The sequence below is a fragment of the Brachyhypopomus gauderio genome, chromosome 1 (genome assembly GCF_052324685.1).
Source record: "Brachyhypopomus gauderio isolate BG-103 chromosome 1, BGAUD_0.2, whole genome shotgun sequence".
In the NCBI taxonomy this organism is placed as follows: Eukaryota; Metazoa; Chordata; class Actinopteri; order Gymnotiformes; family Hypopomidae; genus Brachyhypopomus; species Brachyhypopomus gauderio.
In genome coordinates this window covers 50,960,636-50,984,974 of record NC_135211.1, presented here as the reverse complement: position 1 = coordinate 50,984,974, position 24,339 = coordinate 50,960,636, and the positions used below count along the sequence as shown (strand labels likewise).

The following is a 24,339-nucleotide window of genomic DNA, read 5'->3' as shown; positions in this document are numbered from 1 at the left end:
GTGTGGTAGGTGTATGTGTGTGGGTATATGTATGTGGTGTGGTGGGTGTGGGGGTATGTGTGCGGGAGTGTGGATGGGTGTGTGTGTGTGTGTGGGTGGTAGGTGTATGTGTGTGGGTATATGTATGTGGTGTGGTGTGTGTGTGTGTGTGTGGTAGGTGTATGTGTGTGGGTATATGTATGTGGTGTGGTGTGTGTGTGTGTGTGTGTGGTAGGTGTATGTGTGTGGGTATATGTATGTGGTGTGGTGGGTGTGGGGGTATGTGTGTGGGAGTGTGGATGGGTGTGTGTGTGTGGGTATATGTATGTGGTGTGGTGTGTGGGTGTGTGTGGTAGGTGTATGTGTGTGGGTGTATGTATGTGGTGTGTGTGTGTGTGGTAGGTGTATGTGTGTCGGTATATGTATGTGGTGTGGTGTGTGTGTGGTAGGTGTATGTGTGTGGGTATATGTATGTGGTGTGGTGTGTGTGTGTGTGTGGTAGGTGTATGTGTGTGGGTATATGTATGTGGTGTGGTGTGTGTGTGTGTGGTAGGTGTATGTGTGTGGGTATATGTATGTGGTGTGGTGTGTGTGTGTGTGTGTGGTAGGTGTATGTGTGTGGGTATATGTATGTGGTGTGGTGTGTGTGTGTGTGTGTGTGGTAGGTGTATGTGTGTGGGTATATGTATGTGGTGTGGTGTGTGTGTGTGTGTGGTAGGTGTATGTGTGTGGGTATATGTATGTGGTGTGGTGGGTGTGGGGGTATGTGTGCGGGAGTGTGGATGGGTGTGTGTGTGTGTGTGGGTGGGTTGGTATTTGGGTGTGTGTGGGGGTTTGTGTTTGGGTGTGTGTGTTTGTGGGAGTGTGGATGGGTGTGTGTGTGGTAGGTGTAAGTGTGGTGTGTGTGTGTGGGAGTGTGGATGGGTGTGTGTGTGTGTGGGTGGGTGTTAGGGTGTGTGTGGTGAGTCACACCTTTTATGTGATGGGAGCAACAGCATGTTCCAGACTACAGGAGCTGACTGGTCAACAGACTTAATACTGGAAGAACACTCCTGCCTGTTCAGATCTGATCAGTTCAATTACCTTTTAAGATGACATTTGTTTGAGTCTCATATAAGTCCTTCACATATGAGTACAGATCCAACAGGACAAGTAACGATGTAGATATGCATAATCTTCATCTACAGGGAATGTTGTTTAGCTACACACAGATGTCAGCAGCTTAGTGAAAGTCTCTCCTGTAGCTGCATCACACTCTGCTGCTGTAGCAATCAGCTTCAGCAGAAACTGGAGGGCGGATATTTTCTTTTCTTTATTATGATAACACTGAAACCTGTTGGAGCACAAAGATTCACAAAACATTTAAAAAATAACAAGTCAGCAAAAACAGAAAGCAATGACAGATATACTGAAATTACAGTGATCACATCCAAGCCAGACTTGTTTAAAACAGAATAAACTGTGATTATTGTTTTATTCCAAATTGCCAAACAAACTATATACAGTATGTACATACACACACTGTATATTGTGAGATAATTGTACAGTATTTTGTGATTATCAGCTGATTAATGTTTGTTTATGCTTGATGCTATGCTCCTCCTGTCCCTGTTATACATATAAAGACCAGGGTGAATTGTTGGAGGTCAAAGGTCACTGCTTGTAGCTCCACTACACTGATATGAGGGAGGGCTGGTGACCCGTTTCTCCAACAGGACAGAGAGTCACTACATAGAGTGGAACCACACACTGCTGGAGGTGTGTGGATGTGTGTGTGTGTGTGTGTGGGTGTAAGATGTCTTTTAAACACATTGCCTAAAATTATACTGTTGTGAGTAATGTGACTGAAAAAAATATGAGCTATAAACCTGAGCTGTGAGATGTAGGGCAGACACTGAAGGAAACTCCTCACTTCACTCTCTTCATCTGACCAGCCTCTCAGCTCTACTGGTTTCTTCACTGTTTGGAGTTTCAGCACTTCCAGGAAGACGGAGGCCTTTCTCGCTGAGAGGTCTATGCGCCACACTGTGTAAAATATTGGAGAACAGTTACATCAAAACTGCTAAAGGAAACTTTGGAGTTTTTTTTGTTCGAATGCTTTATTATAAGATTTATGAGATCATACTTACTGTATACAGTAATTCCCATTTCCTCACTGGGTCTGCTGGTGTCTCCCTCCCCATAGACAGCAGAGACTCTGACTCTGTAACAGGTGCTGTAGGGTGGAGTTATGATGCATTCACACTCAGGTCCCTCTGTTAGAATGGACTGCCAGTCCTCCAGACCAGCCTCCATATACTCCACCATGTGGTGGAGCACAGGGGCGTCTCCATCAGCCTTTCCCCAGGAAACAGTCAGAGACTTCTGAGTCTGTCTGACAACTGTAGGCTGTCTAGGTCTGGATCTAGGAAGTGTGTGGAACTGTGTTATTCTGCTATAGTCACTCAGGCTGTTATTGTCCATTACAGCATATCTGAGCTGATACCGTGTGTCTGGTGTGATATCCATAACTAAACAGTTTTCTACAGTACAACAGATGATTTTCCATTTCATATCATCAATACTTCTGCAGCTCACTACTCTGAACTCCACTCTGTACTGATTAGGCACCTGGGACTCTGATCTCTGCAGCCTCATGGCAACACTAGTCTGTTTTATATTGAGTATTTCTGGGAGCTCTGGTCTCAGCTCCAGATTCACATTGTAACTCACAATAGTACCACACTGGTAAAGATACAGAGAAGATCCTGGAAACTGTGGCTCAGGAACAACTGCAGCGATGAACTCTGTGTGGTCTGGATCTTCATGTGTCTCTTTAGTGCACATAAAGGAACGAAGATCAGAGAGGATTTTCTGACTGGTATCAGGAAGCCTGAAGGTTAAATGTGTATCGTGTGTGTTCACTGTGTTCACTAAACCAATGTGCTGTTTCAGAGCTGAGAGAAATGGATCTTCACCCTGTAGTGAGGTGTAAGTGAAACACAACACTGTGTTCTGGGAGTCCTTTAAGATGGACATCAACTCCTTCTGTGATTTCACACTGATCTTTTTATCTATGCATTCCTGTAAAGCTGTAACTTCAGCATCTTTGTTTAGAAGCCATTGTCTTATGTTCTCTGGACTGAATGGTGATTGGCTGTTCCACTTCAGAAGATCTCTCAAACCCCTCCCCTCTTCTTCTATTCTCTCTCGTGTGGTCTTAATGCAGGAGGCCATTGCTCTCTGAAATGCTGATTGGTACTTCTGCAGAAGAGAAGAAATCTCAGAAATAGATTCCTTCACAGTTGGAAACCTTGTAATGACACCAAGACTGGAATAAATGGATATCATATCCTGACAAATGCTAAGATGGCACGTCAAAGATTCCAGAACTTTCTCTGCTTTGACCAGTATGTGTTCACTTAATTCTCTTACACAAGCGGATGTTTGGTTCAGATGATTCACAGGGTAGAGCCAGACTTTCAAAGGGATTGATTTCTTACACTGTGGCCCCAAAAGGTTTTGTAAGGAGCTGTATATATTTTTTGCTGCATCAAAACTCAGAGGACTTTTAAAATTTCCGAATTCGGTATAGAAGGCACAGTCAAAAAACCCGTTTTCCTGCTGATTTTTATTAAATCTATAAAGTAGTTCAGCTGCACTATGGGAAATGAAGTTTCTCTTGACTACATCTTTTAGTGCAGGACTTCTCTCTCTGCTTTCCCTCTTGTCGTCAAAGACAAAAAACGCCTGGGCTCCATAGAGCACAGCCACGACCACATGTGTAGCTGTGTTCTGATTGGTCGGTGAGAGAGGAGCTGCACTCTGGAGCAATGTGTGACTGAGCATGTCCAGTCTGGTGGAGGTTCTGTAGTGCAGAGTGACTCTGTCCTGCAGCTGGGACTGAGTGGGGTGATTCACAAAGGCAGAAGCTCCAGACACCTCCACCAGCCCTGCTACAACACTGGCTCTTAGAGGAGGGGTCAGGTCTAGAGCTCTGAGTCTCTCCTGCAGGGAGTCTCCCTCTAACATCCTCACATCTGTGTGGGGTCGAGGGAAAGACACTCTCATAGAGGACAGAGTGTCTTCATCCCACAGAAAGACATCTAAAATATAAAAGAGTCAATGTCACACATCAATGTACCTCAATAATGACCAAAACATGATGTTGGATATCACCACTGTAGAGTTCCCAACATGTGTACAGTATATAAGAATACACAATTAACTAATCAGTGCAGAGGTGGCCCAATGCATACTTGAATTATGCGGTTGCTTAGGGCCCCCACACCACCAGGGGGCCCTCAAGGGCACGAAGATATCATGATGAGCCAATAAATGACACAAGAATTTGGTGCTGAGGTGGTGGTATGGGGGACCCCAAATGAAATTCTGCTTAGGGCCACATAAAGGCTTGGGCTGGCCCTGAGTCAGTGTTCTTTTTTATTTTAAATTGTAACTATATTTTTAAATTGTAACTGTACAAAGATAACGCTAACATAGCCAGTCTGAAATTGATACTAGACTGTTGTGAATGACACAGTTGTGAATGACAATATATTTGACAATATAAACAATACTGTACTGAAATATTAAGCATTTGTTACAAAATATGAGAGTATAATAGAATACAATAAATTACAATGTATGTTTAAAGATTTAAAGCAGTAAATAGTTGTAAAAAAAAGTAATTGTTTTCTACCTGAGCTGACAGAATCACTGTGACAGTCATATAACATCCCAAGATCAAAATGACGTCCAAGAGCAGATACTTCTACAATGCCTGAAGAGTCTGATGTGAGATCCACTGCTTAGTTAAATGCAATACTGTGCAATTATAGAGATGAGTAATATCACTGAAATGTCTGTATTATAACCCACCTTGTTCAATTCCTCTGTAGAGTAACTTTGCCAGGTAAGTCAGTTCTCTATTGGCTCTCTGCAGGTTCTTAGAGGAAAAAACAGAACATTCATGCATTTTAAAATGCAGGGACAGTGTTGTTAAAAAATTGAGTTTGCAGTGTAACAAAGCTCTTGGATCTCAAGATTATGCAGTAGTAAACTTACTTCAACTTTCACCATTAGGTCTTCAATTACATATTCTGTCTTCTTTTCAAATGAATTTAGTGGAATTTTCTGATGCTGTGTTTTTGATATATTGGCCTGCCACACAAAAGAGAAAAAGTCAGTTATTCTGGATCTTCAAAACCCCCAGGACATGATACTACAAACAAACCCCAGAACATAATATTACATACAAAATGAAAAACAGTCAAAAAGTAAAATCCAATCTGAAATCTTGGTTCAGAGATAATCCACTATAAAACCCAGACAATCCATCACCTTTCCCTCCACATTGCAGACAGCCATCAAAAGCTATTTTCACTGAGGTGCATGTGAGCAGCCATTTTGAATATCCCACCTTATTAGTAGGAGGTTCATTTTTCCTCACCACTGTGTCGTGCTCCTTGTGTTCCTCCATCATACACATAAGACATATGAAGGTCTGGTCAGTTCTGCAGAAGACCTCCAGGCCTCTGTGGTGACGCTTGCAGAGTGTCTTCTCCAGGTCTCCAGTCACCTCCACCAGTCTGTGTCTCTGCAGGGCTGCTACTGTGTAGTGCTGCCTCACATGGGTTTCACAGTAGGACGCAGTGCAGGTCAGACAGGACTTCACCGCTCTGAGCTTCCTCCCAGTGCAGAAATCACAGACCACGTCTCCAGGTCCAGCGTAGCAGTGAGCAGGAAGAGCAGGACTGAACCCAGCCTGCTGTAGCTTCTCCACCACTATAGCCAGTGCTATGTTTGGTTTCAGTGCAGGATGAGTGTTAAATCTCTTCCTACACTGAGGGCAGGAGTAGCTTCCTGCCTGGGTTGGTTTGCTCCAGTAGGTTTGGATGCAGGTCTTGCAGTAACTGTGTCCACAGGGGATGGAGACTGGCTCCTTCAACACGTCTGTACATACCGAACACCTGAAGTGATCCTCCATCAGCAGACAAGTTGGCAACTCACTATGTTATGGAAATAAGACCAAAAACTGTTCAATTATGATCAAACAACTTTTCAACACCCAAAATCGCAATGAATGTTAAATCTAAGCACAATATTACTAAACTGGAAAAAGGTTATTTGCATCATGTCAGAATTTAATATCTGGTAAATACATTTCCATGTTGAATGTATTTGTCATGCTACAGCCCCAGACAGTGAGTCCCTGCTTAACAACGACATTAGAGACTGAAAAGTCTGTCTTAAAGCGCTAGATTTAGATACATTTTGATCGTAAATATAGAAAAAAACTAACAAAGTTCTCGTGCGTGCGTACAGTGTGAGAAAGAGCCATCACGTTGCCGAGATGGGCTGCGGTGGAGGTCGCGCTGCCTCAGCTTATTGTACACAAAACTCCACAACACTCCACTGTGCTGCCACTGCTCCTCCGCGCACCACAATAAAAATAAAAGTCCAAAAAAAAAGTTAAGTGGGGACTCACTGTATAGAAAGTAAAACAATAAATAACTACCTAATACGATGTTGTCTTTCAAAACCTGCCCCTTTCAGAAGGAGATCGTGATGGATAGATTCGATTATCTGAAGTCTGTGGTCTGGCTGTATCAAAGAATCACAAGGAAACTCAAACCTGTAAATCAGAAACAATGCTATTGTACTGTTTCACCCAATGTGACCCCCTGTCCTGTATTGGGATTCGCAGTCAGCTAAACTCTTTCATACACCACTTCCTCCAAGGAACAGACACGTGTTGTATATGACAGGATTTAATGTAAGAAAGTGTGAAACTGAAACAACAGATATACAGAAATGCACTCAGCACATAAATCACAATATGGTAATTAACCAGAAACAGAACATTCTAAATTAAATTGAATTATATTCACTATATAATCACATACATTAGATATATCCAAATTACTACAATAGACTCACTCGTATTGCCGCTCGGAGGGGTAGAAAGTGGTAGATGGTTTCAGGTTACTATGGTTACTATGCCTAGCTTACCTCACGAACAGTTCTTCATTGCTACACACAGCGTCAACACAGCGAACTACGCAAACTTGCGCCCTCTATAGGCCTGAAGAAACACTTAAATAATAGACACTCCATTACAGCTATTAAAAGACAACTAATAAGAGGGGAAGCATCCTTTACAGGGAATAGTGACATCACCCTCTGCCAGTTCATTCATTCTCGGGTCATTGTTATCATATAATGTAAGGATATTTAGGGAGGACTGCACTACTTACCTAAGGAACTTCACATATGGAACAGTCTTGAGCACCATGTTACAGAGATCATCACTGAGCCTCTGTGTATCTTCTGTACAGTGGAGATGGAGGCTGATCTTCTCTAACCTTTGACTCATGACCTCTTCAGCCTTCCTGAACATGGATGCTTCACCAGAGACAGGGAGGTGTATCTCTTTCCCACAAACATCCAGCAAACCTGTGAAATCTCTGGGTGTCTCACAGCTCAGCACTGACCTCCAGACATGGCAGAGAGTAGAAGACTTATCTCTACAAAAGGAAATCAAAGTTATACTTAATACAAATAATACCAATAAAATTATCGTTCAGTAAAAGTATAGCAATTTAAATTGAATGAATACCTAAAATGTGATTTGAATCTGAGAATCATCTGAATCCCAGTGTCAGATACACTGCAGTCTTCCAAGCTCAGATGAACCTGTTTTTCTCTGGACTGGCTGATCACATAAGACACTGCACAGCACTGATATGGATCAAGGTCTTCTCCACTCAAGTCTAGATCATAGTTCATTTTCTCCAGGAAGAGCAAGCAAGCTTCAGGGGACTGAGACTCATACAAGCACTGACACACAAAGAGAAGAACACTGACTTCATCATCATCGCCCCCAAGCTGCCCATTTGGCTGAGGCTGTAGAAATGTGTTCAGGACTTTTGTGAAGATCCCATCAGAGGTTCTTCTAATTTGATCCTCTGTGAAAAGATTCTTCAGCAGTTTGAGGTTCTGTTCTGAGAGGAGTCCACAGAGGAAAGGAATCACATGTTTCATGTGTTTTTGCTCCTTTGTCAGACAGTTTTGAAGAACCTCATCAATTTCACCTGGATTTCCAAGCAGCCACAGTGCAGAGAAGAATTCCTGCACTGTACTGTGCAGAAATGCATAGGAACTTTTCACAGAAGTGGGAGTATTCTCGATCGCAATTTTTCTCAGAAAAACCTTACTAATTTCAATATCATCGCTGACCGCATCTGTGATGTTTACAGTTTTCTGCATTGTTGCAATAAAAGCAGATTTCATCAAGACTAAAAGTTGATCTTTGACATCGGTTATGTATTTGTTGATTACATTTTTTGTGCTAGGCTTTTTCAAGTCTTGACGGAGGATGTGGACATATATTTCTGTAACAGTTACTGGATGCTCAGGAGCAGTGACACTGAAAAAAATGCAATACGCCACTATGAAGGCGTACATTGGAACATGGCAAAGACTGATCAGATCATGATTGTTCAAAACAATATTCAGAAGTTCAGGATTAGAACCAGTCATCTGTGTAAGGTAAGTCCTGATAGACTCCTCACTGAACCCTTTTACATAAACTCTGCATGTGGGCCAGTCTGCAAAAAGGAAGTCATCTTCATCATCTGATCTGCATGTGATCACAATCTTTGCCTCAGGCAGAAGGTCTCGCTCGATAATCTTCTTTATAATGGGGTTGTGCTCCAAAGTACTGATGCCATCAAACATGATGATGACGTTCTCAGAGTTTTCTTCTATATCCTGTAATACTTCCTTTCTGTCTTTCTCTGGGGGTTTTAGGTACAGATGAAACAGAAGAGATTCCAAGCTGATGAGATTAGAGATAGTGGTAAATGTACTCTCATCAAAGTAGAACATGTAGTCTAACTTCCTGTTGTCTTTACTGGACCAGAGGGAGAGCATTTGAAGAACAACTGCTGTTTTTCCTATTCCAGGTTTTCCTATAACAAGCATTTCTTTCTCATGACTACACAAAAGGTGTTCAGGTGAGAGTTTGTGTGTCTGAACAGGAATGAAACTCTTTAGCTTCTTGGGCCGACATTTGGCAATTTTTTTGCTTTTTAGTTTAATTTTATTTTGTGCAGAGTTCAAATATGCATCTGTATCTAGGACTAGAGGTATAAAAGTTAACATTGTTTTGTCCTTCAGGCATTTATAATGCTGCCTCCAGTGCTTCATCACGATGCTTTTAGCCTTGGCTTTAATTTGCTTCATGTAGTTGTGACAAGGCTTTGTACCTGAATATCATCACAAAGATAAAACAATCCAACATTACTAAAGATGGGTTGTGACATCAGCCAAAGTAAGCAGCACATTGCATTGTGGGATTTTAGGACACAGTGGCTGTGGTAGGCAGAGTAGCATAAAAATAGATAAATTGATGGACAATGTTGTTTGTAATATGCCACTTGTAAACATACATATTTAATGGTGCTAAATTTCATATCAGATATTCCACATGGCATTCATTTCCATATATAGTCATAGTAACCATTAATATATCATTAATATTGTTACTGTTACATTTAGCCCTGCCCCACCTATCAGTCATGTCTTTGGCTCTGTCTGAAATGCTATACATCCCTCCTATACAGTATGCCAAAGCAGTACACATTAAAGGGTAGTATGTACCAATATATAGTATGCATTAAACAATAAGCAAAAAGTACCTGGATGGCTTACTGAATCAGGAGCCATTTTGAAATATTCTATTTCTGCACACTGTCCTATCCCATGATTCAACTGGAGCATTTAACTATGATCGTGTGATGTCATTTGACATAGGTAAAATGGTGGACATAGTATGTCTGAGGTTGTGTGCATACTGCCCAGTCGCCTACTGAAAGAACTTACTGCTTTAACAGCTGAGCAGAACGTACTGCATTGAAATCTAGTGCGTACTGCTTAAATATGCCATTTTGGATTGAGGCTTTATTTCTGCATGTGCTCATGTTTGGTTTTCCCATGTGTTCCCCTGCCACGCCTCTGTCAAATAGTAACCACGCCCCTTGTCATCGTTGTCCCCTGTCTCTAGTTTAGTGTCTTTGTTAGCTCTTGTTGTAATGTTTCAGGTGTTGCACAATCAATGGGCAGATACACTCACTGTGCCATCCACGTCCACTAGGGGCACCCGAGCCAGGGCTGGCTCGGATGCCGTGCCATCTACGTCCACTAGGGGCACCCGAACCAGTCCTAGACTCCAGCAACGCAATCAGCAATGATCTGTCTCACCTGTTGCCATGGCTTCTTAAGGAAGCCCGTGGAGACGGATCATTGCTGATTCGTTGTGGTTATGCTGTTACTTTTTCAAGATTCAAGATTCAATACTTTATTGCCATGCAACTTGTGCTAGTTGCTAGGGATTTGTTTCAGTGTGCTCAACAAGAAACATAAAAACACAGTAAAAGACATAAATAACATATTACACACAAGATATATAATAAATATATATAGTAAATATCAAATAAAAGTATTAACAACTATATGTCAGTCACAGTGGCTTAATTTAAGGTGTTGGTGCAGCATAGGGAGGCTATTTAAGTGCCTGATGGCGCTGCAGTATGTGCTGTTGAGAAAACGTGATGTTTTAGATGTTATGGCTCTCAACCTCCTACCTGATGGGAGGACGCTAAAGAAGGAGTTAGCTGGATGAGATCGATCATGTAGTATTTTCAGTGCTTTCCGACAGATGCGTGTTTTGTAAATGCTAGAGATGCAGGGAAGTTTGCAGCCAATGATTTTTGAGGCTGTGCAAACTACCTTGTCTACCTGCATCCTCTGCTGGACCGTGGAGTTGCCATACCAGACAGTGATCGAAAAGGTCAGAACACTTTTAATGACTGCATGGTAAAACTGCAACATCCCCTCACGGGCCACCCCAAACTTCCTTAGCTGACGCAAGAAGAAGAGTCTCTGGTGAGCTTTTATGGTGATACAATTAAGATTTTGGTCCCATTTCAGGGAAGATTCTATTGTTGTGCCTAGGATTTTAAAACTATTCACTCGTTCCACTTCCACACTGTTTATGTACAGGGGCTGAGATACCTTCTTTTGTCTGCGGAAGTCTACTACTAGCTCCTTAGTTTTAGCTACATTTACCTCTAGGTTATGGATGTCACACCATTGCATAAGTGCCTGTACCTCGTTCCTATATGCAGAATCATTATCATCCGAAATTAGACCTACTACTGTCGTATCATCCGCAAATTTTATCATTTTAACAGACTCAGTGTGTGATTTACAATCATTTGTGTACAGAGAATATAAAAGAGGTGATAGCACACATCCCTGAGGGGCACCAGTGCTTATGAATCTGACCTCTGATGTGTTATTATGGATTTTGACCACTTGTGATCTCTGTGTTAAAAAGTCAAGAATCCAATTACAGAGGGAATTCTGAATTCCCATCTGCTGCAGCTTATAGAATAGCTTGCTGGGCAAGATTGTATTAAAAGCCGAACTATAATCTATAAAAAGAATCTTAGCATAGTTGCCTGGGACCTCAAGGTGCTGCAGGATGGAGTGTAAACATAAGGACACAGCATCGTCGACCGACCTATTTGGCCTGTATGCAAACTGACCAGGGTCCAGGCTGGTCATTTTGGACAGGCGATCACATATTAGCCGCTCAAAGATCTTCATCACCACAGATGTTAGGGCTACCGGTCTGTAATCATTCAGGCATCTGATAATGGGTTTCTTGGGCACCGGAATAACAATAGCAGATTTAAAACAAGCAGGGACCCTGTTTTCCCTCAATGACCAGTTAAAAATATCAGTGAAAACAGAGGTTAATTCATTAGCACAGAACTTTATGATGGCAGATGATACAAGATCTGGTCCTGCAGCTCCTTACGTTCTCAGCCTCTCTCTGTTTTCACTGTTACTACGTTTGCCTCTGTAGGTGTCCCGTCACCTACCTCTCCTGTCTGTTTTCTCTGTCTTTTTTCGAGTTCTCTCCTGCGTCACTTACTGACCTCCCTCAAGTTTTCCTCAACCTGTTTACCTTCCTATCCCGTTGCTGTTTGTGTGGGAAGGGTTTTTGTTTTAGCAGCTTTTATTGCTAGCAGCCAGCTACTTCCCCTGGCGTCCTTTGTTTGCTTTATTTCTTTTTACGCGTTGAGCAGTCCGCGTTTATTTAGGCACTCCTTTAGTTCTGTTGTTTTTGTGGCACTTGGTTCCACCTCTGCCTTGCTCTCTCTAACGCGGTGTGTGCGTCCCTACCCACCGACGTTACAAATGAGGCTTTACATTTAACAGAAGACACACAAATGGCATGAGAACAATGCAGCATACTGAAGAAACTAACAAGACTTCACAAGACAAACAGTAAACTAGAATACATGAAGCACTAAATAGACTAGAAGTCTAGACTATATAACTGTTAATGTACAGACGTAATAAACAACCAACTCAACAAACACTAAGACATGAAACCAAATGTACTATACATACTATACATTAAGCAGTACACAGACAGGATAAATCATGAATAAACATATGAGGACATAGAATGAAACCTGAGAACTAGACAAACAGACAAACTCATGCTTACAAATAATCTCAAAAACACAACAAACAGAACAAGGCCATAAGCTTTTAAACAGAAACTGAACTGAACACAAACAATATAAATACACATACTAATGAACAAACCAATCAAGACATGGCTGAAGGGTATTATAACCAGGGGTGTGACCAAACAGAGCAAAAAATGATGACATGAGACATGATTGGCAGGAGGGGTGGGACTAAACGTGACACTTGTATTTAAATTATGCAACTCTTGTTATAGTTTGTGTGAGTATTTATAGTTATGGCTTATGGTTTTCAAGTTAGTGTTTATGTGTTGGTCTGTACAGCCCTGGATAATTTGAATGAGTGTTCTTGTTTGACAGTTCAAAGTTTGCTGGTGTTGTATGGTTGTCTTATGTCTTCTGTCTGTTTAGTTAATGTTCTGTCTTGATCATGTCTCAGTCTGTAGTTCATGTTAGTTCTATCTCTGTCTTAGATATACCCGGCATTCTGACCTTGGACTGTTCCAATGATGCTGACTTTGGATTTGCCCCAATTAAATCTCGCTCCTCTTAGCATTTGTGTCTGCCCTACTTTCACTCCATCTGCATTACAGACTACAGTCATATCTAACAACTCTCTCAGAACATCCCACCTTGTTCTTTTTCTCCTGATTCTCCTAACTTGCCTTTTTACAGTTTTTTGCAGACGCTAAGACCCGATTTCTGAAAGTATGTCACTTTTTGTCAACACTTTGCACACAGCAGCTAATACCACATGCACAACATCTCACTCTTTTGGAAATAGCAAACACTTCAATGAAAACTCTTTCAACTATTGCCAAAACCATACAAAATTAGGCTGCATCTTGTCTCGATTTTGGGTCTTGCTACAAGATCTCATCAACATCACAGGCAATGTCCTCTCTGGCAAGACAGTGAAGGAAGTATCTTGTTGAGTGACGTATCCACCCTTCTCATGCTCCCTCATCAATGTCACTGTAACCCAGTTGACAAATGCATAATAAAAATAGTTGATAAAAAGCATAAATAGTAAAATGGGATAATAAATAGTGATAATTCTGAATAAACAATTCATGAATGATGGGTTGTTATTGTTAAACACAATTTACATGTATTTGATATAGCAGTACTTATAGCAGTACAGTTACGATTGGTACTTTTATTTTGACATGCTGTTTCGATAGCATTCGGTTTTCCATCGAGCCATTGACGTGAGCTAGAGAGTTGGAGACTCCATTTTCCTCGGAGTTAGAAGAGATTTAAAGAGAGTGTTTTTAAGTTACTGTGACGTTTGGGTTCATTTTTGGAGTACTGGGCGAACAGCTTTGTAAACGCTGTCTGTTTTGAAGACCAGAAGTTTCGTTCGTCAAGTATTTCTTCGTTGAATTGTCTCGGTAAGGCAGCTCGTTTATTTTTCGTTACTGTTGTAATCCAAGTCATATTTTGTTTATCATTGTTAAATACTTCAGTGAAACCTAAGAATTGTATTTTGTTTGTTAATACTTGTTGTGTTAAATGTGGAAGGGTATATTTTAGTTGAAATGATTAAGTTTAAAGCTAGGAATGAGTTGACTGTTTCACATGCTGTGATCACGCACCTAGCACGTGTAACGTGAGAAGGCTAAACGTGTCCTCACGATAACCATTGTACTCTGTAATGTTTATGCATAATCGCAAGGTTACCGCGATTTCAGTGTACAATGTTGTTTATTTTATAGTATTCGTCCTGTTTACTTGATAATGGTCATTTAACTGAATAGTATGCAATGCTTTTCAGTATGAACTAAGTGTATGCAGTTGCATAACTTTTCTTTTGAGAAGATTTATATTAATGTTGTACAACTATTTTAAGTTTAAACTGTTGATATTTGATCAGAATTTAACATTGTCCTGTATGTGTAGCTTAACTAAGGGTGTGGTTACACAGGTCAAGTTTTGAGCTGGATTTGGATTCTGCTGAGGATTTGTGGACTACGTTAGATGGCGAGCCACCAACCCATTCGAGCGTGATCCGGTTCTGTCATTGCATATGGCATATCTGGTAGGATTGTGGCCTGCTTGTGTTACATTACTGACTATGACTGACTTGACTTATTGACTTGAATCGACACTTACCAACTGAACCATTTGAGAAGAACTTTTTTTTTTTTTTTTTTTTTTTTTTTTTTACAACTGAAAAGAAACTCTCTTTTATCCATTTGGAGAATTTAAAGGACTATTTCCCAATTTTTGAAGGACAATTCATTTTCAGTTAATTTTCTTTAAAAAAGGGGTCCAATCTTTTATTTGGGTAATTGTAAATGTTTCCAACTTTTCAAATAATTACTAAAGAAAGGAAAAAAACTTATACCCTCGTGTGGTGTCTTTTAATTGCACTGTTTTCCACTCTCTCTCTCCAGAGCCTAGTTTCTCTTATTCTTTAGTATTATTTTAATATTATTGAACCTGGCCTACCATCGACGTGTACATACTCAGTAGTGGGTTACATCACCATAAGCTTCCTCCATCACCTGCTGAATGAACAGGCTGTTCAGTGAAGCAGTTTGGTTCTTGAGCAGCCTGGTGCAAACGTACATTGTCCCACACAACTACAAACCCAGACTGTTCTGGTTCATCTGCCGAATGATGGAGAATGAGTATGTTGTGGTCTGTGTTGAGGAAGATGATGATATGTGCAGTGGCACCAAGAGTGGCATAATGATGAACATCACCATTCTGACAAATGGATGTTCACATAGTGTTGTTACTGCCATGCAACACCACACAGTATGAAATATAGGCAAATAAGGCAAATGTTGCACATGCTGTGTGGCACAGGACACTGAACAAAAGTATCAGTGGGTGCATAGCAGGTCATACTTGCACAAATTCATAGCGCAGTTGTTTCAAACTGTCACAGGCCCATTGTGAATGGGCTCACTGAATGGCTGTTGCTGATGGTGACATCAGTAATGATGTGTTGTTGTAGTTGTCAGAATTGTATGCTGTTGTTTACTCTGACCATATTGACAGAGTTAACCCTATGTGGATAGCCATATTAGTCCCCCAGCAAGGGGTAATCTAGTAGTGGAAAAGCGATGTAGTGTGTACAGAGGGTAGAACTACTTATTCTCATTTTGAAATGTCCTGATGATGCTACAGTGCAGCAGCACAGATTATTCCTTTAAAAAACTCAATGTAGACCACATGATCAACCAGAGTGTTTCTGATTTCATCCATTGTGCTATAAGTACCACTTTTTGGGTCTTAGTGACTGCAAAAAAAACTGTAATCCCATTTCTCCTTCTTCCTCATTGTGAAGTATTGTCCCTGCCTAGTTGAGTGTACAGACTGGATTTTGTCTTCCTGGTATGTCGAAGGCCTTTTGCATTTTTGTGTCCATTGTTTTCATGCTGTTTTTGTACTTTTGCTTTTTCCATTGTGGTGTCTCAAACTGTGCCTGTCTTTGGTTTTGCCATTTGGATTAACCCTTTGGATCACCCGTTTGGATTACCCCTTTGAACTGAAATTTTCTTCTGAAACCACTGACACCTAAATCTTTATCTCACTTCATCATGTCATTATTGCTTCAGTCTTCATATGAACATTACTCACCTACAGTGAAGTCAGTTTCAGTGTCTTCCCTAAAGGGGAAACAGCTGATCCAAAAGTGTGAATCTGGATGCAGCGTTCTCTTCCTTGTCATGTCGAGGATCCTGAGTAACTCATAGCAGGCACTTTCCCCTTTTTTAGTAACACTGTCCAATATAAATCTTGCTTTGTTATAGTCTGTTCTCTCTGCTTTCAGAGCATCAACCTCATGGTCGTTGAAAACCCGACGCTGGTAAAGATTCTCAGTAATAAGGGGAAAGTTCTGGAGATGTGTTATCAGAATCGGTCGGTTGTTTCTGAAGTAATCAGTAGCGGATTGTTGAGTACAAGCCATCACTCAGTTCTCAGCAACCTGAGATAGAAGAAATTAATATGAATTCATTCAATTATTAATCTACTGTTTATTAATAATAATTAATTATCAATGCAAACTGTTCCATCATGTGTGTTACCTTATATTGATGGCACAAGTACAGCATTGTCATTCCACTCACATTCAGTGTGTATAGAGGCAAGGCAAGGCAAGTTTATTTATATAGCACCTTTCATACACAACGGTCATTCAAAGTGCTTTACAAATGAAAAGAATACACAGAAAAATGTAAAACAATAGATTTAAAAGAAATTAATCACATATAAAAAATTAGAATAAAATAACAAAATGTAAAGTACAGTAAATAAGATAATAAAAAAGTAAATAAGATCCACGCTCTCTCGTACAACAAACACTCACACAGAGCGCGACCTTCACTCTCACTGGTTTTCTGCGAACTGTGTGCATGATTGATTGGAAATTCCACCGCATGAGTGAGGAAAAGATGGTTATGACAGTTGTACAATAATTTTCCTCAAGATACGATAATTTTATGTTTCTGGTACAATAATCCTACATTTCTCACCTGGCAACAAAAATACCGATACGGACATGGGAGGCACAGGAACTTTTATCCACAGAACTAGACAAGGACCAGGTGCTAACAATGACGACATGGGCGTGGAAGACAATGGGAAACCATAGAGACAAACGAGCAGGGCGGGATGAACAGGCAAGAAACACAGACATGAGGGAACCCAGAGTGACAGCTAGGAGAGGGGGCGTAGCCCTACGTGACACTAAGGATTTTCATAGTCGGATATGATTCGTCAGCTTTTCCCTTTAGTTGACTAACAGTCGAATCGGGTTTATTTTTATTTATTTTATTTAGAGCACCTTAAATGGGATCCCGTTCTCATTCAGGACTTTTTTCCTCTTGTTATGACCCTGTCTTTTTGTGTTCGGGAGAAGCCTATCTGTTACAGGGAGTCCATGTTCCACTCCAGGAATCCCTGATGTCCCTGGGAACATGAAGTCTCCGCCCTCGGCTTCCTGGTATATAAGGAGGAAATGAGAGGATCCCCGTTGCGATTCAGCCTTGCCGAAACTTGTTAGAGATTGTGAACTTATTGATATACTGTGTATGACCTTGTGATTGGTATTTGGATTTGGATTTGCGTGCTCCTTTAATATAACTGTATAGAGTTGTGTATATAGATATATGTATATTGGTGGTTTGTGTGTGCACACGGTGAGTAGGAAGTGGCTGCCATTTTGTTTGGGTTGTGGGTTTGTATCTGTTTTGTATATAGGGAGTCAGAGTAGTGTTGTCTTTTGTTTCGCCCTGTGAGTATAGTTATGTCTGTTTCTTTCTAGTATGGTTTTTGTTAGTTGTTTTGGCCTGGGTCACTTCTGACGTTTGTACCTGTGTGCACTTTGTCCTGTAAATATATTCTGTTTGTGAACATTTGTAAATACACCAATACTTTACATTTTCTTGAATCACTGTGTCATCCATATTCCACCCCTTCACACCCCTGTTACGACCCCTGTTACGGCCTCAAAGTAAAAACCTAAAACACTCAGATAAATGAATAAACACGGTAGGTTGGCTTTATTCAGCTCTTATTTATTTACTTTTTTTTTAAATAAAACGTTAGAGAACGTTAACCGTCAGTGCGCAACTGCGCATATCGAACTGTCAGACAGGCACTGTGCAAAATGTCAAATACTTTAAATAAAATATGCCTGCCTGAAAATATAATAAATTGCCACACAACAGCAAAAAAAATATAAGGAAAGGTTCAAGTAACGGGGTTTAAAAGCATACAACAACAAAAAATGTTTATAGGCCTACTTGCCGAGACGCACCGCGACGAGACGTGATGACACGACCGAAACAACAAACGGCTGAACTGTTTTTTTTTTCACCTTACGCGTTTTAAATGGTATGCCATGTTGGTTGTTGTCGTGCGAAATGAAAGACATTGATGACATAACTTGCACTTTACTTTGATTCATCTTTATCTTTTTCAAAATACTTTTGAAGTTTTTTATTCTGCGTATTCTGTAACGTGTTCAGCTCCGCTCATTTGGATTGTGCAACTGCAGGGTGTGATCTTAAAGTGTAGTAAGGAAGATGCCTATTGTTAATGCGCAAACATCATTTGTAAATATTTATTAACAGAAATTAGGATGATTTTATTTGACAAAAGGCTATATATAACGAAAACAAAGACATTTCATGTAACAACTAATGCTTAGCTGCATCCTTGGGCCCCCCCATGCAGTTAGAATGGTACATTCGACTATGACGTTCATAGTCGACTAGGGGGTATAGTCGAATCAGCGACTATTGCAGGTCACCCCTAGAGATTACTGATCGTACATTATACAGAGGGCAAAATTATCATAAAAATGTGATAATTATCGGACACCTGGCAACACTGCTCCTCTCTCTCTCTCTCACCTTATTGTGATTTATTATCACAATCAACATGGTCTGGTGATTAGTAAACCAGTCATGTGACAGGACAGGAGGGTTGTGGGTTCAATTCCCAGGCCTGAGGTCATGACTGAAGTGCCCTTGAGCAAGGCACCTATCACCAACTACTCCCTGGCTCTCCGGGTGCTGGGCTACGGCTGCTAGTAATAACGTGTGTGTGTGTGTGTGTTCTAACTGCACAGATGGTTAAATGTGGAGGACAAATTTCAATTGAGGTGAAAATCACAATTGACAAAATATGGCATATCTACAATATTTTTGATTAGAAACAATGAAACAGTAATAAAACAAAGTTTTCCTTAGCAAGAAAACAAATCTTTTTTGAGGTAGGAAAGAAGGAACCACAATACAAAAATAAAATATAAATTCTCCCCTCACTATAATTCTTTCTTCATTTCTTTTTCATATAGAATTGTTCTTAGGAAAAATAAAATAAGGAATTTTCTTCATTTCAATGCAATTCTATTTTTTCTTAAATAAACAGAGGGTTAAAAATTTCACTCTTAAAACAACTTAAAGTAAAATCTCCTTGTGACGATGGGTGCGAGGCGAAGGACGAGACACAGATCCTTGCTTTAGCAGACGTCACGTTTATTTCTTTTAACGATTGCGCAAGACAGCGCACGTAGAACATGGAACATTCACACTGAAACGTGTAGACTTAGACAACGACGAGCACGGGACACTGCGCGAACGCACATTAAATAGACAAACCACATTAATGTAATGTAATGTAATGTGCCATATTTTGTCAATTGTGATTTTTACACCCCAATCGAAATTTGTCCTCCGCTTTTAACCCATCTGTGCAGTCAGAACACACACACACACACTAGTGATTACTAGGGGGCTGTGGATCAAACGTACCCAGAGCGGTGGGCAGCCCTAGCCCGGCGCCCGGGGAGCAGTTGGGGTTAGGTGCCTTGCTCAAGGGCACCTCAGTCATGGCCTGTCTGGGAATCGAACCCACGACCCTCCGGTCACAAGACCAGTTCCCTAACCGCCAGGCCATGACTGCCCATTAGCCCCACGTGTTTCACGAGACGAGCCACAGGTGAAACATATTATCACAAGACATAACCATCACCACGTAGATCCACAGACGCAGACGATACACGTGGACGACATAAACACACGCCCAAAAGGGAGGGGCCGGGGTCCTCAACGTGACACTCCTGAGGTAGAGGCCTGACGGACCATAACACAATAAAATGTACACATCACAACAAGTCTAACAATACAAGAAAATAAAACAAAAAATGAGAAGTTTCTTCCCTTTAGTGCACTTCTGGCTTTAAACAAAATAAAAACAAAAAGTGAAAATTAAATTAAAAAAAGTATAAATAAAAAAAGAATACGTTAAAAGTCGAGGGTCTGGTTTTGTCGCAGACAGGGAATGGGGGATGTCTCTACTCTTCTCTCTGTTTCTGCAGCTCCATGTTATCTGCTGCATAGTTTTTTTTTTCATGTGATTCTAGAAGTTTGTTGTGTTTCCACTGTATTTAACAGCCCTGTTGCAATATAGCTTGCTGTAGTTTAATGTTCTGCAATAAAATAAATCCAAACGGTGCTTCTCTTCCTCTCAGTCATATCAATACTTTCTCTCTCCGTTTTGTGACAGGTATACTCGCCTGGCACAAGGGCACGAGGGTCCGTGCGGCAAAAATGACCTTTTTGGCCTTGGGACCATATTATTTAGTTATGCAATACTCTTAGTCAAATGAGAGCTGAGATTGTTCTGAACATTTTAATTAAATATATCAGTAAAATGCTATAATTAAGTATATTTATGAAAACATGCTAAACAGAAAAAAGGCCAGTAGTCCTCAGAGGGTTGGATCATTACAATACTAAAGAATCTCAAACAGAAGCATTCTTCTGGGCATTACAGCTGAGAAATTAGTAAATTCATTTGTTTGTTGATGTAATATGTGCAAGCAATGTTTGGTTAAAGTTTGCTATATTTATAACCAATAATTACTATCGCTGACTAGGTAAGAGCAAACAAGTTAGTTCCTTTCCAGCTGATTTGGCAGCTTCTCTGAATGTTACACATAATCAATATTTAATATTTAAAACCTGATATATTCCAAATTGTTTGCTGATGTTATAATCTGACAGCCAGGAGGCTCAACTCACCAGAAAATGTTATCTTATCATCTTATCACATGCAGTGATGAGTAAACTTTTGACACCAACTTCCTGTATAGTGATAAACTGTTACTCACGTCTCTGTGCGCTTTGAGGTTCCTGATGAATTTATTTATTTTCACTAAAATGATGATTGCTTGTGTAGTCCACTTCACAGGGAACACCTAGGGCAGTTGGAGTGTAAAGCTGGAATGTAGTTAAAGCCTCCATGATCTTACTTTACACAGCAGTGATAGAGCAATTGAGCAGCATTTTGTCATAACACTTCTTTTCAGAAATCCTTCTAAACGTTGTAAAATGTTCTTCTTGCATTGCTCTCTGGTCATACCTGGACATTCAGCGTTTAGAAGCAGAAGTACCCAAGAAGTAGTCACCTAAATGGGAACTAAAGCTACTTAAGATAGTTGAACTGACGTTTAACTTGTTAAGCTTCCTGTTTCTGCGTACAAAGGATGAAAGTGTTTGAAAGAATGACGTCAGTCACTGTGCCCACATTTATGCTACAGTTTCATGCTATACCCTACTTCCTGTTTTCAACATAATTCAATCGCTATATAATTTTGAAGTTCACTACTACTTCTCTTCTTGGGTGTTGGTATAAAAGACATTAAAAGACATTTTATATTCACCATTACATTGAAATCATCTTGCAGACGTGCACTGTACATGTAGTCTATACACTGTCACATTCTGAAGGTCGCATCTCAGACACTAACAGTGAAATTGTTCAGTGGCAAAGACAATTTTTTTATCTACTCAAATATATGCAACATTATTTGCTGTACTGTCAGAGTTGAGTAGACATTGTTTTATGAAACTGGGATTTCCTGTTTAGATTTGTTGCCTCTCAGCAGTATCAGTGCTACTGTGCTGTCTGTTGTGCATCATTTCATGTGTGAATCGTATGTTAGTTTCCATGAGATCTGGCTAAACGTGTGTGTGTGTGTGTGTGTGTGTGTGTGTGTGTGTGTGTGTGTGTGTACTGTAATGGTACAGCATCCCCACCCGCTGTGGTTAAAGCAGAAACAAAAAGCAGAAACCTTGGGTTAGGGTTCTAGTTTCTAGGGTTAGGGTTAGGGTTCTAGTTTCTAGGTTAGGGTTGGGGTTCAAGTTTCTAGTGTGTCCTAGTGTAGTTAACAGTCTGTCTAAATGATCCTCCCTACCATCAAAATGACGATGATCAACTTGTGCCTGCTGAGCATGTGTAAATTTGCAGGACATTTTATGATATTTCTCCAAACAGGTTTCAGTTTAAAGTTCTTTCTCACAGATAAACAAACATTATTATATCTAGGAAAGTCAGTCCAGTTCAACACAATGTCAGATAAATAGCGACTGCACAGTGTTCACAGTGCCACTGTCGTCCTTGGCGTGCTCATTAGGGATCTGGACCCATGTGCCTGTAAAGCCGCTTTGTGACAATATGTGTTGTAAAAAAGTACAATATAAATACATTTGATTTATCTAGGTTCAAATAATATTGAATCCTATATTTCCCATAATGCAACTCAAAAACATCACTTTGAAAGTTTAGATCACGGGCGTTTTATTCAAAATGTCTTGTTCACCTCCAGAGCCTCACAGGGCACTGTACAAACATTTAAAAAGTTTTTTTCAGTACTTTCATATTAATATACATTACAGAATGAATAAAAACATACATGAACACTCCCTGCAAGCACTCATATGCTATATCAGTGGCATCGTTTAGCTTAATCCAATACTCCATTACTCCTTCACATTGGTCTGGAAGAGTAGGTCAACTCACCAAATCTCTGTAGTATAGAGTAAAAAATCCTTTGCCTTTCTGATTTTCTCATGATCCCACAAGGCCAATACATAAAATGTGGTTAAACAATATATAAGAATATAAGCTTAGGAAAATATACTGTAATTTTGTTTATTCATATTTTGCATGTAATTCCTTCCTATTCATTGATAAAAATTATATAAGAAATTATTTAAACATTTTAATAAAAAGTTAATTTTCCAAAAATATAGAGGTCAGTCCACAAAAAGCATTTTTCATACAGATTGTCACGTTGTGGGGGGGTCCCCCTACCGGTCGCCCCCGGTTACAGCGGCAGCAGTCCTGTTTTTGGTCACGTGATGTTCGTTCCTCAGGTGGGCGGGACCCGTGATCCGTCTCACCTGAGGGTCGTTTTTCGTCTATATATGTCTTGTCTTTGTACCAGTTGACTGCTGGTTATTATTTCCTTCATTTGGAACAATGCACGGGTTTTTGGTTTGCACACTTTCTATTAAACCATCCTCTTTCCCTGAGACTTGGCGTGATCGCTTCCTTTTTGAGTTGCTCACCCTGCCCGTCACAGAATAACCAGCCACCTTTCGGAAGCCGCCAGTCTCCTTTGCTTTTTCCTTCGTTCGTGGTCATGTCTCGTGGTAAGTGTTTGTCTACGTGCTGTGTGTTTGTCGTGTATTGTCTGAGAGAGTGTTGAGTCTGTCCCCACTCGTCCCGCCGTGTTTAAATGTTGTTTGTGTTTAAACCCGTAAATCACACGGCGGTGACTAGAGCTGGGGACCGGTAGACTCTGCTCTCGCCCAGCGAAATTACCGGTGCCTCACATTGCGCACGTCCGTTGTCCGTTATAGTCTCTGTGTGTGTGTATGTACGTTGTAGTGTTTTGTTTTAATAACGACGCGGACGTGAGCGAGTGTGTGAGTGTGCCGTGGTGTGTGTTTCACTGGTGGTGTTCGTGTGTGTATGTAGTCGGGTCCACCGTGCATGCTGCGCGCTAGAACGCGTGAGACATGTCTCTCTGCTCCTTTCGCCTCGCTCACCCGATATCCCGCGGTGACGGGGGTGAGCGACTGCGAGCCAGAGGGACGCGTCGCTGTGGGCGTGGCGCGCAAGCCGCTCGCGCATAGCTCTCTCTCTCCAAAGATCTACGGATCCCGTGGTGAAAACGGTGAGAGAGAGAGAGCTGGAGTGGGCGCGTCACGCTCCGCAGAGCGCGCGCATCGGTGGGTCCTGTCCGTTTGTTTGTGTTCTGTCTTTGCGTGTTCGTTTTGTCCTAGAGTGTAGCGTGCTTTGTTTTATGTAATTCCTCTCTTGCACCCCTCTTCACGGTGTGTGGGGAGGGGCCCATTAGAGGGCACCTTGGGTGCGTATATGTTAAATGTTGTGTCTGTGTTTTTTGTTTTGTTGTTCCCCGGAGGGCCCCCCCCCTAAATATGTTTTTGGGGGGGAGCTATGGGGTTCCTGAGCCACGACATGTGGCTCAGAA

The 24,339-nt window shown here is 40.9% G+C and overlaps 3 protein-coding genes across 4 annotated transcripts in view; 2 read left to right on the top strand and 1 right to left on the bottom strand.

Moving 5' to 3' along the window:
* LOC143510054 (uncharacterized) overlaps positions 1-24,339 on the top strand; it is a 118,176-nt gene that overhangs the window by 17,365 nt on the left and 76,472 nt on the right. The gene's annotated exons all lie outside the window — the stretch shown is intronic.
* Positions 450-21,543, bottom strand: LOC143524655 (uncharacterized). 2 transcript variants are annotated; one of them, XM_077018280.1, is made up of 13 exons: positions 21,420-21,543; positions 21,169-21,255; positions 16,125-16,473; positions 7,580-9,230; positions 7,218-7,487; positions 6,479-6,595; positions 5,381-5,969; positions 5,026-5,121; positions 4,840-4,906; positions 4,661-4,750; positions 2,109-4,064; positions 1,848-2,004; positions 450-1,312 (listed from the first exon to the last, which is right to left on the bottom strand). In XM_077018280.1, the coding sequence occupies exons 3-13, from the start codon at positions 16,453-16,455 to the stop codon at positions 1,177-1,179; spliced, it is 5,460 nt and encodes a 1,819-aa protein (XP_076874395.1). In that variant the 5' UTR covers positions 16,456-16,473; positions 21,169-21,255; positions 21,420-21,543; the 3' UTR covers positions 450-1,176. The 2 variants fall into 2 exon arrangements, with proteins under 2 accessions (XP_076874395.1, XP_076874396.1); XM_077018281.1 differs by having other exon boundaries at positions 5,411-5,969.
* The window catches only part of LOC143524911 (uncharacterized), a 16,102-nt gene continuing 5,354 nt past the window's right edge, over positions 13,592-24,339 (top strand). The window contains exons 1-2 of the mRNA XM_077018319.1: positions 13,592-13,924; positions 14,458-14,571. The gene's annotated coding sequence lies outside the window, so the exon portion shown is untranslated. The remainder of the gene's footprint in view (positions 13,925-14,457; positions 14,572-24,339) is intronic.